This window comes from Rhinolophus hipposideros (genome assembly GCF_964194185.1).
Source record: "Rhinolophus hipposideros genome assembly, chromosome: X".
NCBI classification, from domain to species: Eukaryota; Metazoa; Chordata; class Mammalia; order Chiroptera; family Rhinolophidae; genus Rhinolophus; species Rhinolophus hipposideros.
The window spans coordinates 24152700-24167202 of record NC_138046.1 but is presented as its reverse complement, the minus strand read 5'-3'; the positions used below and the strand labels follow the sequence as shown (position 1 = coordinate 24167202).

General features: G+C 39.3%; 1 protein-coding gene across 3 annotated transcripts in view; it reads right to left on the bottom strand.

Moving 5' to 3' along the window:
- Positions 1 to 797: 797 nt before the first annotated feature.
- Positions 798 to 14503, bottom strand: part of HS6ST2 (heparan sulfate 6-O-sulfotransferase 2) — a 365879-nt gene continuing 352173 nt past the window's right edge. For all 3 annotated transcript variants that reach the window (XM_081043932.1, XM_081043934.1, XM_081043933.1), the window contains exon 3: positions 798 to 3904. In XM_081043932.1, coding sequence (XP_080900058.1) covers positions 3007 to 3904 — 898 coding nt within the window. In that variant the 3' untranslated portion in view covers positions 798 to 3006. The remainder of the gene's footprint in view (positions 3905 to 14503) is intronic.

The following is a 14503-nucleotide window of genomic DNA, read 5'->3' as shown; positions in this document are numbered from 1 at the left end:
AATATAATTAGAGGATATTGTGTTCCACAACTTTAAAAGCCAATACTTTAATGCTTACTTTTAACCTCTATCTATCCTGTGATCAGAGGGTATAGATAAGAAATAAAGAGCCCTATTTTTCCTTCCTGCATGCTCTTAGACATTCAAGTATCTACTTTAATAAATTTTAAATTAAAGCACACACATATTTTATTTGCATAGTATAATGGGTTGAATGTTTGTGTCCCCCCAAAAAAATAAATTTCATATGTTGAAATCTTAATCCCAGTGGTATCTATATGGTATCTGGATGTAGGGCCTTTGGAAGGTAATCACTTGTGGAGGATGAGTATGGAATCCTCATGAATGGGATTAGTTCTCTTATAAAAAGAGGCCAGAGAGTTAGCTAGCTGCTTTCTACCATGTGGGGACACAGCAAGAAGACAGCATTCTGCAATGGAGAGGAGGGTCCTCACCAGACTCTGACCAGGCTGGCACCTCAATCTCGACTTTTCAGCTTCTAGAACTGTGAGAAATAAGTTTCTGTTGATAAGCCACCCAGTTTATGGTATTTTGTTATAGCAGTCCGAGCTGACTAGGATACATAACCAAACCTTGGCTTTCATCAACAACTTTGTTTTACTCAAAAGAGAAAAGTGTGAACTCCCAGAAAGAAACACCCAAAGCTAAGTCCATTTTAGTGTGATATCTGGTGGCCAAGAGGAGAAAAGGAAACTCTTTGAGAAAAGAGTATTCTGTTTCTGATGGCATAATGTCTAGAGGCTGCAAACCTGAAGTCATGAAATTACTCAGAGCCTGCAATTTAAACTTTATTTCATATTTATTGTTAAATTACACAAAATCAGTGAATGGTTTCTAAAGCCACACCATTGGACAGATGTTTACAGTTGAAATCATGGGTTTTACATGATGCTGACAAAAACGTATATTTATAACATCTCCTATATACAATAATCAGTTATAGACAGAGAAAATGCACTTAATCTCAGCAAACCATGCACACCACAGCAATAACACACAATGATTTTCTGTAACAAGCTTTTCCACTGGCTCAGGCTTCATCCTGCTTTCCAACAGTAACTATCAGTTTTAAGAACAAACATCAATTAAAACAAAACAAATTGAAATACCACAGTGTTCTACAGAATTTGCATTTTAAAAACACAATGTACACAAAATAGTTTCACTCTAAAACACTTTGACTTCAAGATGTGTTTGATTTTTTTAAAAAATTCCTTTCAGTTTTTCAGTTCTCAGAATTCCCAGGACTGCTACTGTCAGACAAAGCAAAATTCACATATATCGATACAAGCTCAGAGTCAAGAATATTTATTTTTGACCTCAAATAGCTTCTTTTCCAGCTTGTGGCCATATTATTACAGATGAACTAGATCATGCAAATGAGCAGATTGTACAAGATGTGACTTTATGGTCACACTTCTGAGCATGGCCTTCCTGAAAACACAAATGCCACTTCCAGTTGCCTTGTTTGATCAACAGCCAGTGGGGTAGTGTAAGTTCTTACAAAAGTACAGCAAAACATGTAAAATGGAAACTTGACGGAATCATGATGCTTCATAGCAGTGGGTTACATACTTTTTTTTTGCCCTGCTCAATTCGTAATTAATACCCTAAAAGTATTTACGTATTGAATTACAATACTAAATCACTTTCCTCAATTCATATGCTGATTCTTAACCTCACTGCAGAACAGTTTTCTTTTGTTCTTTCTTAAAACAAAACCTGTAGAGGGTTAACCAAAGTATTGAGATACAACTTTTGGTGTTACTGAATAACTCTGGCTATCCTAATGTTTATTCTACCATTGTTTTTCTCTTGTAATTGTCTACAATCTGTCAACACGAAAAAGAACTAATGGGCTAGAAATAGTCAGCCCAACTGGAAACAGTACAATAAAAATATACAAAAAGTAAATAACAATTTATTCACATTCAGGTTCAATTCTATCTGATCAAGAATAACTTCAGCAATATTTTTAGACACATTATCCTCTTCAAGAATTTCTTGATAAGGACCTCACTACACAAACATTGATAAGACAATTCTATAGAAAGTCCTGACTTTAATCCAGGATTATAGATCACAATAAATTCAGCAACACGCCATTTAGATGACGAAGGAAAAGTCTATAAATGGGTTAGTTTGGAATGAACACAACTCAGAGAAGCCTTAAAATGAATGAGAAGCAGCGCCAAAAAGATTCCAGAATTGTTGAAATTACAGTGCCCAGAAAGTGTCTGGAAATTAAATCTTTACATTGGTATTCCAGTTGGAAAAAAGTGTTTTGTTAATATGAGATACACCCTGTTTAAAACCTTTGAACAGTAGAAGGTAGAAAAAGTTTAAAATTTTAAACATCTCTTCAATAATAAGATATGAGTCCTGTTCTACTTAAAAAGCCAGTATTTTTACATAAAACTACCCATGCTTGGGAGAGAAATTTTTCAATTTCTACATTTTGGTAAAATTTACCATCACTTCTTATTCTGTTTAAATAGATTCCTTGTTAAAATCAGAAGAAAATAAAGGTTTTGTGTTTAATTTTAGGTTTTTTATGTTTATATTCATGCTTACCCCGGGGGGGGGGGGGATGTTTGTTTCCAAGATTGAGTTTTAATAGTGTATCGTAAATAATTTGAAGTCCATTTCTTAGCCATAAGTTAAATGGCCACATTTTGTTTTCATTTTGTCTCTGTAATTTAAGAACTTCTTAAAATATCTAAACAGCAATTTCTGGTGAGTCTGGTTTGGATTTATAAATATTCCAACAAACCAAAAAAGACAATTTAATTACATATTGAAATGTATTTTACCCACGCACAGTATAACATTTAATTGAAAGGCAACTGTAAAGGCAACATCTTCACTTTCTTTTAACTTCCACACTTAAGGAAGCAGGATGTGTTTGGATACGCTCATCTTTTAAGATTTGCCATATTTTTACTGATGCTTTGGGAGAACTGTGCAAAAGCCTTTGGGAGCCATTTAACGCCATTTCTCTACACTGCCTATGTAGTCATTGGTGCCATTGCTGGTGTTGCTATCGCTTTGCTCTTGGCCTGGGTTCTGCTTCTGGCTTCCCTGGTTCTCCTTCTGACTCAAATTCTGACTTGAACTCTGAGTCAAATTTTGAATCAGATTCTGAATCAGATTCTGAGTCACATTCTGATTTGCATTCAGATTTGCATTCTGACTCTGATTTTGACTTGGATTCTGGCTCTGGCCCTGAATCTGGCTCTGGAAATGGGTCTGAAGGATCCTTCCCTTCAGAAATTTGCGTTGTTCCTGACGCTTTCGCCTAGCTTCCTGATGGTCCTTCTGCCTCATAAATTGATACCTTTGTAGAAAGAGGTCTTTGGCATAGCTGTACAATTCCATATCCAGAAAATTCAGTCCCTCAATACGCTTTTGGATTTCCTCACTGATCTCTACACTAGAGGCCCTAGTGGTATTATATTGGGTAAATGGCGAAATAAAGTTCATGTTGAAGGTTTTCTCAAACAGATACTGGGTCTTCCGCTGATACTCAGTGAGGCCGAAGAATGCCATGTGCTTCAGATTCGATTTGGCACTTTCTAGGAGGACCTTGTTTCTTTGCTTTTCGGGCATGACAGAGAGGTTGTAGCAGCCTACTAGAGTCAGATCAGAGAGCATGCGCACCTGGCGGTTGTTGGCTAGATTATAGGGACAGTCCATGAACTCTTTCAGGGGGCAGCCAGACCAGTCATCACCAGTGTAGCAGCTGGGCAGCTCTTCCGAGGTTGGGGGCCTTCCATCGCAGACATGCAGTGATGCTTTCCATGTTGCCCCTCTCTGGACATGCCTCCACTCACTCAAGTACCGGGACACTGGGTCTCGGAGGATGGTGATGTAGTGGAAGTTCCTATGGACAAAGCACGAAGACCAAGAGTCAGGGATGTGGGTGACATAAGTGGCATCAGGAAGATGCGCGGCATATGTGATGTTCACTGGCCAGTAAGAAAGGTGAAAGGAGAATGATGGAGATCTAGTGGCATTTGTCTTGTGAACTGTGCTGTTAGTCCCCTCTCTGAGTACCACTAGCATGTCCAGATAGCTATTCTTCCACCTAATTTGCTGGTATAAAAAGTTTAGGCCCAAGACATCAGACTTGTCATTCTTCCTTCCTTCTTTCCCCTTACCCTTTATTTCTCTCGCCAACTAATGACATAATCCTTCCAATGACCTCATTTGCTAAGTAGGTAACCATTTTATACCCCAACCTGTAAACCCCCATTAACTAATCATGAAATGCAGACTCAGTGGAAGTGATTTTATTGAAGTGATATGGAATTGATAAGTGAACACAAATTCTAATCTTTCTTACTAAATGTATAAAAGCATTTTGCCAATATCCACTCTAATCAGGATGTCTTATTCAAAAACAAAAGCTCATTGAAAAAGTGTCTGATAATGATATCTTTGATTCTGGCTGTTGTCATAACATCACAGCTCATACATTATGGAAGTGGAATGTAGAGATAGGCAGAGCAGGCCAGGGCCTCCAGAAATAAACATTGTGGTTAATCACTGACTGAAATAGACACGGTATCTGCCAATGGCATATACACAAGCTACCACCTTAGTTTCAGCTTTTGCTCACATGATAGTTTTCCCAGGATAGGAAAGTTAATTCTATCAGCATCAAAATGTCCCTTTTCTTTACATACTGAAAGGACACCTGGATGTCAGAAAGAGCGGAGGCTTTGCTATGCAGCTATCTTCACTATAAAGCTGCACACTGATAAAGTTCTTTGCTCAAATAGCAGACTAGCAAACATTTAAACCATACACCCACACACACCCATACACAGCAGGTGCACACACACGTACCACACCCCAGAAATGTTAAGGCCTATGATGTGATCATGCATTCTCAAGGGGAGAAACAACCCTGGAGTGGGATTTTAAAACAAGAAATGGGTTTCCGCTCAGGTTCAGTAGATGAAAGATGAGGTCATGGAAGGGCATATTGTGGAAGGAAAACAGCAAAAAACACTAAACATTAGCATTTAGTTTCTTAAAAGAAATCTGGGGAATGGCTTGAAGATTTTCTGAAGTTTATTATTCCCATGTAAAGAGGTGGTGGCTCTGTACACATGTACAGGTTGCCAGAAGGAACCACCTCAACGATCCGAATGGCTGAGTCTGTTGGCTGATGTCCTCGGAGGAAGCATTTCTCCCAAGTCTTGGGTTTTGAGCAACTCGGGAACTGTGGGAGCTATCCTGTATGCCTCTGTTCTGTGCATGGAGTTTCCTCTGCCTTCTGTGACCTTCCTTCTTTAACTGGAAAACTCTACTCATCTTTCAGGTTCTAATCTAAGTACTATCTCTCCTCTGAGAAAATTTACCCTATCCCTTGCTGCCAGCCATCACCTCTTCCTTGTGTCACCATAGTACTTCCACACTTAGCCTGTGTTAAAACACTTTTGATACTGAATTGCAATTACTTATTTATGTTTCTGCTTAAACTATGTTTTCCGGGACGGGGGCTCTGTGTTATTCTTCTACAACTCCCATCCCACCCATTCCAGCTTTGTACCTTGGCCTTTATACCGGACACAAAGCAGAATCTCAGTAACTCCTTTAATTGCTTATTTAATGAACTATTCTGGAGAAGTGGGGAAAGAGAGTTAGGAACTGGGAAGGACATGCTTCATCATATAAAAACTCTGGATAATCTTTTAAGTGTCTTGCCAAAAATCACAGAAAGTTTTTTTTTATTTTAAATCACCTTATATGTTTTTCTGCGATACACGAGCATGGGGCACAGGAAAAGCATCTGGGAATAAGGATGGACAAAGGGCTAAGACCACCTTCACCTATCTCACCGCTTTTCTTAGGATCTTTCTGACTTTGCTGGTGTCACTAAAATTCATTTCAGTGAGGAACCACTGCTAATGAGTAGCAACTTTTGTTTCCCAGCAGCCTTTACCAACAAAGGTGACTACTATTCCCATGGGCTCCCTCCTTCCACTCCCAGTTTTCGCATGATTGATTGATTCATTCATTTATTCAATACATATTTATCAAGCCTTTATATTCTAGGCCTGAGGCAATAGCTTAGTGGCAATTAGTCTGATTATTTGGGAAAAAAAGAAATTTATGAAGTCCAGTGACACATTTGGATTACTCTTTCAACCAGCTTTTCTAGACATGCATTATAATGGGGGCTGCTGGGTGTTTTAAATCCCCATAATGGAGTCACCTTCATGCTTAGCTGACAGTCCTCCTGCCTTAATTTGTTTAGCTGGTTTAAGTCTACAGTGACATCTTCTGGTAAATCCTAGAGTGCACCCCAGTGCAAGTCTCAGGCTCTCCTTTCTGAGAACTCTTCCTTGTTTCAGAGCAGATAGATCGTAACCACCAGGGTTAGTGTCAGATTCAATGTTTTGTAAGCTCCATTCCCATATGGAGAGAGACAGGAGGCCCCACAGAAAGGCAAAGATAGACATGCAGAGAGTCTCTTGTGTTCTGGATGTGTGACTCCTTTCACCTGAAGGTCTCCTAGTGCCCGTGTGAGAGGAGGGCAGACCAGTGTGGGCAGCCTCGGTGTCTACACTGTAGGGATTATCATGTCAACGGAGAAATTAGAGGAGCCTACGTGTTCACATGCATGCACTCGTATATACAAACACTGCCCTGATGATAACAGCTATCCTATATCCAGATGGCTCTAGTGATTCAGTGATTGCTAACAGCCTCTTCTTCCACAGAAAATAGGCCCAGTGGCCCAGACTGCCACAACTGGAAACACTTGATGCTGCTTAAAAAAGGATCTCATATGTTAAAAGAAAGATCTGCTGAAGGGCAGGTCTCCAGGAGTATCCAGAGTCCTCCTGAATTGTGTAGTATGTTGGAGGTGAGAAGGCAGGTAAGGATAACACCTGGGAAGGTCAGTGGGGCAAATGATCCAGGATGCTCATGCTTCTGAGTGAAGAGTTGTTAGGGAAATATCAGAGAAGCAGTCTTCTCTCCAGAGCAAGTGAGGATGTGAAAGCCCAACCTGATGAGAATGTGATTTGGGAATCAAAGAGGCACAGGAACATGGGTGGCACTTTTCCAGTGGTCAGTTCAGTTCAAGCAACGAATCTGTGCCTGGCACTGAGACAGGAACTGAGGACACCAACGAGGATAAGACGCGGATACCTCAGGAGAGCATTTCAGTATAATGTGCTGTTAATGATGGAGCAAGTACAGGCACAATGAAAGCACTTGCAGTGCTTCTTAGCCTTACCTGATGATAAAGGAAGAGTTTCTGTAGCTTTATTTTGAAAAACAAGTAAGAATTAAATGAGGCAAGAAGAGAGGAAAGGAGAATGAAGCAGAAAGATCAGCATGAACAAAGGCCCAAAGGCATAAACTAGCCTGTTGTGTGTGGAGAAAGTGCATTGAAAACATCTTACTGGGAATTACGGGGCAGTGGCAGGAATTGAGGATGAAGAAGTGGTAATGAGCCTGGTTGTGGAAGACCTCAGGTACCATATTTAAGAATTTAGGGCAACAGAGAAGCCTTAAAGGATTTTAGGCAGGGAAGTAACATGATGAGATCTGTGTTTTAGAATGATCACTGTGTGTGGTGTGTAAAGATGGAATTAAGGAAATTAAGTGAGGTTACTGTAGAAAACAAGATCAAAGAAGGGTACCAACTAGACAGTTATCTGAGAGGTAGAATTAACAAGACTTGGTGACGAAATGAATGTAGGTGAGAGGAAGCAGGAGGAGTTAAGGATGCTTCCTAGGTCTCTGGCAGAGGTTTGAAGTGCCTGTGGGACATCCAAAATGAGAGTTGACTGGATAGATCTAGTACTCAGACAGTGATCTGGGATTAAGATAAAGATGTGGACTTGTCGACAAAAAGTGGTATTTTCAGACTGTGAGGACCTACTCAGGGGTTGGTTTTTAATTTCATACATGTGGTTTCAGATATTTAAAGGCAGTGTTTAAAGCCTACTAAATGCACTATCATGCACTGTTGGTGGGATTGCAAATTGGTGCAGCCGCTATGGAAAACAGTATGGAAGTTACAAAATGGGAGAAGATATTTGCCAATGATACATCTGAGAATGGGTTAATATCCAAAATGTATAAAGAACTCATACAACTCAACAGCCCCCCCCCCAAAAAAAAAAAAACAAACCCAAAAAAACAAACCAAAAAAATCCTATTAAACACTTGGCAGAGGACTTGAGTAGATATTTCTCCAAAAAGGACATACATATGGTCAATAGACATATGAAAAAGTACTCAACATCACTGATCATCAGAGAAATGCAAATTAAAACCTCAATGAGATATCATCTCACACCTGACAGAATGGCTATCATCAGTAAATCAACAAACAAGTGTTGGCGAGGATGTAGAGAAAGTGGAACTATCATGCACTGTTGGTGGGATTGCAAATTGGTGCAGCCGCTATGGAAAACAGTACGGAAGTTCCTCAAAAAACTAAGAATAAAACTACCTAATGACCCAGAAATTCTACTTCTGGTTATTTATCTGAAAAAAATCCAAAACACTAATTTGATAAGATATATTCACCTCTATGTTCACTGCAGCACTATTTGCAATAGCCAAGAGATGGAAACAACCCAAGTGCCCATCAATAGACAACTGGATAAAGGAGAAGTGGTACATATTGACAATGGAATATTACTCGGCCATAAAAAAGGATGAAATCTTACCATTTGTGACAACATGAATGAATCTAGAGGATGTTATGGTAAGTGAAATAACTCAGACAAAGACAAATGCCATATGATCTCACTTACATGTGGGATCTAAAGAACAAAATAAACAAATACACAAAACAAAAAATAATGCGTTTGAGAGCCTGGGCTAGAGGGAAATTCTCTGTAATCACCCCAAAGTTAAAAAGTGAAAATATGCCTAAGAGAGGTAGGCATAGCACAAAAAAGGAGGAGAATGTAGCAGGTCGAAGGGCTTGGACAAGCTTCACGAAGGAAATCGGTTTAAATCTGGGCCTTGAGACACACACAGGTTCAGATTTTATTAGGATATGAGTAAGAAAATCCTAGGCAAAAGAAAGGGTAAGAAGGGTATAGAGTACAAGGTGGGTTTGATCAGGACATAGGATGTGGCCCATGAATGTCAGGCTAAGGACCAAGAACCCAGTATCACATGGTAGAGATTGGCACAGGCAAGACTGAAGACAAGGGCTTCATCATCTGTGTGCCTTCCTTAAGCCTGAACTAACTCCTCTTATTCACATCCATCAAGTAGATGAAAGGCCATGATTCCAGTGACCACACACACACACACACACACACACACACACACACAGCCATAGACCATTCCTTATGCTCCCTTTATAAGCACCTCCATTAGAATGTTCACAGTGAAGGGCTTTAAACCAATCTAAGCAGTGATCTTTAAACTTGGCCCAACTGTTGCAAGACTTATGGAAACCTTTCATGTGGGTTTTGTAGATGATTTATTTTTATCTTCCTGTGTTTTTATATATATACATGTATATTATATATATATATATAATATATATATATAATATATATTATATAATATATATATATATTTTATAATATATATAATATATTTATATATATATTATATATATATATAATATATATATAATATATATATATTATATATATATAATATAATATATAATATATATAATATATTTAATATATATAATATATTTAATATATATAATATATTTAATATATATTATATAATATATATATTTTATATATTTTATAATATACTTATAAAATATATAAAGATGAATACAAGTCACGTACAACTTCTGCAATTACAAGAGGTGCTCAAAGTGGTTACCATCAACGTCCAGACACTTCTGATTACGGCGAACTACTGCTTGAACAACATTAACCAAAGTGTCCACCTGTATACATTTTTTTGGCATCCCTGATATATATATATATATATATATATATATGTCCATAATGATATGAAAAAACTGGTAGATTTCTACACCTCAAACAGTAGTACAGCCACCCTGGTACTTAATAATCAAAGCATCCTAATACCAGTTTGAGTAAATAGTAACAAGATTACTTTAAATTATGAAAATATTAATGCAAATTTAATGTTTATTATCTGCCAAGTTCTGTTCTAAGTGTGTTACATATATTAACTCCCTTAATCCTTATAACAGCCTGTAGATTGCATGTTATTATTGTCCTCATTTATGGACAAGGAAAGTGAGGCGTGGGGGGGTGATAAATAATTTGCCTAAGGCCATATATCTAAGAAGTGACAGAGTTGCGGTTTGAGCCCAGGTAGCCTGGATTCAGAGACCACTTTTTGACCACTATGCAACCCTGCCTCTTATAAAGAATGTGAACATCTATACAAGAAGGATGGGGCCACAGAGGGCTTTCAGAGAAGGATTGACCCCGACTGAATTGGCTGGATCCAAGAGCAACCAGGGATAGTGTCTGAGGGAGAGGAAGATCCCTAAGAGTGAATGCCTTATTGCCCAGAAACAACTTCTGCTTTTGAGAACCAGAGAGACACAGAAGGTCAGAGCTAAGGGTCCTTTAGAGCTCAGCTTAGGGAAGCAGTAAGTGTGGTGGCTAGAAAAGTGGGCCCTGGAATCAGACTGTCGGAGTTTGTTCCACCACTCTGCTCTATGCCCTGAAACAGGTTACTCGACTTCTCTGGTCCTGTTTTCTCCTTTGTACATTGGGAATAATCCTACTACTTACCTCATAGAGATGTTGCGAGGATAAAATTAATTCATATAAAGAGTCAGAATGATGTCTTTCGTATAAGAAGCTCTTAACGAATGTTAACTATTATTATTTGGGCGTTCCTCTCTTTCTGATCAGAACCTTACACAACAGCTCCATGTATGGTTAGTTTTATGCCAGTTTTAAGTGTGCCTGATTTTAGGGTTCAGTCAGATCCAGGCAGGACCTATGAAGTCAGTGGAGTGGACTACTGAAGGTCAGTTTGCCAGAGGGATAGGAGCACCTCCTAAACGAAGAAAGAGTTACGTCCAGGGTTTAGGCCAAGATATGATCAGAGAACAAGACAATTTTTTTGTTATTATTTTGACCTTATCTTTATGCCCAGATTAATATGATATGGAGAAATAAAAAATAATTTTTAATGAAAAAGACAGCATTTAATACCCCAAGTTTTCTCTTCTTTATGCTAAATACGGTTTTTAACTATTCTCTACATTGCTTCACGTCACCTCACTGTCCTCTCGTTTGCCTCTGAATATATCCTACTTTATTGGAACATGCCCTCCAGGTACAGTGTGACAAGTAACAGTAGGGACAGTCTATCGCTTACCTCATTCTTGACACCATTTTTCTTAATATGGCCTCATATCACAGTGGCCTTTTTGGCAGATATGCCACACCACTGACAGAGTCAATTAAATTATTTCATTCACTTACACATACGAATGCCATTTTGAAACCCAATCTACCTTGTCCTGGTCAGTTGCGGTTTATTTGTGGCTTTAATTTCTTCTTGTTAGAATAAGTCTAAGCCTGTTAGAACACATCTGGATTCTGATTATACCCCCACTATCTTCACTATATCTTGCTATTCCTTTTGGCAATGCCCATATCCAGGCACTGATCAAACAAAGAAGATGCAAGTGACAGCAGGTGTGGGGTAGCTGCTGGAAATCTCCCTTCAGGCTGACATAAAACCAAAGGGTGCTGCTGAATGGACTGATTTAATTTTAAATGAGTGGGTCAAGTTCAGCCACAGGAAAATCACACTCAGCTTGTTTCAGTTAGTAGTAATTGGACAGAAATATCTTAAGTGACACATCAAATGTGTCACTTAATTTAGATGACCAGAAATCACATCTTTAAATCGGAGTCATGACTCCCCATCAATTACCTGCGTTCATTTAATGATCATTGTTTAGTACCTCTGTATACCCTGGTGCCATTATCGACAGAACACAGTGAAAGATTTGGTACTCTGTGCAAGTCTAGGCTAAATTTTCCATGTCATTGATAAGTAACTGAGGAAACAGCAATGACAACCAATGAAAGAGTTATCTGAGCAAGAAACCTGGGGTCCATCGTGACTCCTCTATCTTGCTCACCACTACCATCTGAACTTTCCGCAAGCCCGCTGATTCTAGTTCTTAATAGCTCTCACATTCATCCTTTTTACCACTGCCTGGGGTGAGGCAGTGCCCTACTGGATCACTGCAGCAGTGGTCTGGCCCACCTCCCTGCTTCCAGTCTCACATACATTTTGCACCCCCATATGGCACACATCCCACCTGTCATTCCCTAGTTAAGACCTCACGATAGCTCTCTATCAACTGTGAAGTCCAAGCTCCTCCATATGCTAGACACAGCCTTGTGGGACCTGACAACCAACTTTCTTTCTCTCCACCCTTATCTCTATCAAGGTCCCTCTACACAAGTCTTTGTCAACCATGAGTGATTTTGCATCTCCCCTTCCCTGCCCCTGACTCTAGCACATTTGGCAATATCTGGAGACATTTGGTTGTCACAACTGGGTGTGGGGGGGTGCAGGTTCTATTGGTATCTAGTGGGTCGAGTCCCAGTATGATGCTGAACATGCTACAATGCAGACAAAGAATTATCGAACCAAATAACAATAGTGCCAAGTTTGAGAAATCCTGCTCAATACTCTATGCCAGGTAAGTAAAAGTAATGTTGATTTTCCAAATTGGAACCAGGCAATGATCCTACAGGCCCCTTTCCTTTGTATATGGAGTGCCTACTCTTTTGAATCATTTCTATCTGTCCTTTGTAGGTTATCTGGAAAAGTCCTTCAAAACTCAAAGATTGCCTCCTCCATGAAAACTTCCTTGAACTTCCTGGGCAGTCAACTACCCTGGCATTCCTCTGTTCCAACTGCGTTGGTGTTCTCCCATTATAGCATTTATCACAATGTGCTGAGATTGTCTAGTGATTTGTGTGCTTCCTCCATTGTACTATGAGCTTTGGGAGGGTAGGGGCTGTGTATCATTTATCAATGTAAACTCCTCTGGGCCTAGCAGAATGTTTGACATAAAATAAGAGATTAATAAAAGGTTGTTGAATGAACGTCTGCAGCAGAAGCAGCAAAGCTTAGGATGAGCTAATAGGAAAGTGCATATATTTTTTCTTTTTTTGTATCAACATTAAATGATACTTCCATCTGCAGAAAGCTGGGAACAAGTACATGGATTTGTTCTCTTAGCATAAATGGACAGTTCATGCTGGTAGTCACAGAAATAGCTAGTCTAACAAAGAAAAAACCGAGAGTTGTTAGATGGGTGTGTGGGGGGGGTTGGGGATGAGGGGAAAGGTGAAGGGATCTGGAAGCAGCTGGTAACCACAAGATGGCCTCAGGGTTTTTTTGAAAATTAATTTGGGGAAGGTATTCAATAATGTTGTAAAGATTTTGTTGGGTATCCGATGGACATGCGTCCTATTTGGGAGACCACCTCAGGGATACTGTGGATACCTGATCATGGCATTGTACACCAGAAGCTAAACATTAATGAATGCCAACTATAATTTTATATATATAATGTGATGGTTCAGTGTGAGGTCGGAGGGATAGTGGATGGGGGGAGGGGGGTTCACAGTGTGAGGGATATAAATGATGAACGTCTAAGTATTACCTTGTCTTGTACACCTGAAACTAATAAATAAATAAAAAAAATAGCTAGTTTAAAGCCACTAGATGTCAGTATTAAATAACAGACATACCATTTTATACATGTTATGGAACATTTTAGGGAAATCTAGCTATGAAGAAGATTGAATAATATTTAGTAGTTGTTCCTGACTTTCGGTATAGCAGCCCAATGGTAATGAAGGCTGGGAAGTTTAAAGATATTAAATGTAAGTAAATGGATAAAAGCGAGAACCGTATTTTTTTTTTATTTTTTTTTAACAGATTGCCCTGCAATACGTATCTCAGTTCTAAGTCATGCAATCCTAGACTGTCAGAATAAGAAGAAATCTTTGAGGTGACAAAACATCTAGGTCAAGCCCTTTACTTTAGAGGTGGGGAAATCAAACCCTGACAGAGGCAAGGATTTGCTCACAAGTCACAAATTGCCAATAGCTCTTGGGAATCAACCTAAGTGCAAGGAATATTCCTGGGCTGAAAGCCTATATTTTTAGTAGACTCTGGCTTTATGTCTGTTGATTACCTAAGACAGCAAATCAACCAGGCCTGAAAGAGCTCACTAACCCTCAGGAGGGTTAGTGAACCATTAGACTGCTGAAAATACCAGGAAATTCTGGTGCATGTGTATGGTCGAGTTTGAGAACCACTGTCCAATGCATGTGGCTTCAGAGATCAAAAGTCTCTCCGAAATCCCAGGAAGTACCCAAAGTGTGGACAAGCCAACTGAGCTCCCAAGAGCAAGTCTCAGCTCCTCGTTGCATTCCTTAGACAAGTCCTAAGGATGACCATTTCCATCCAGTGAACTTTGCCTGAGCAAAGTTATGAG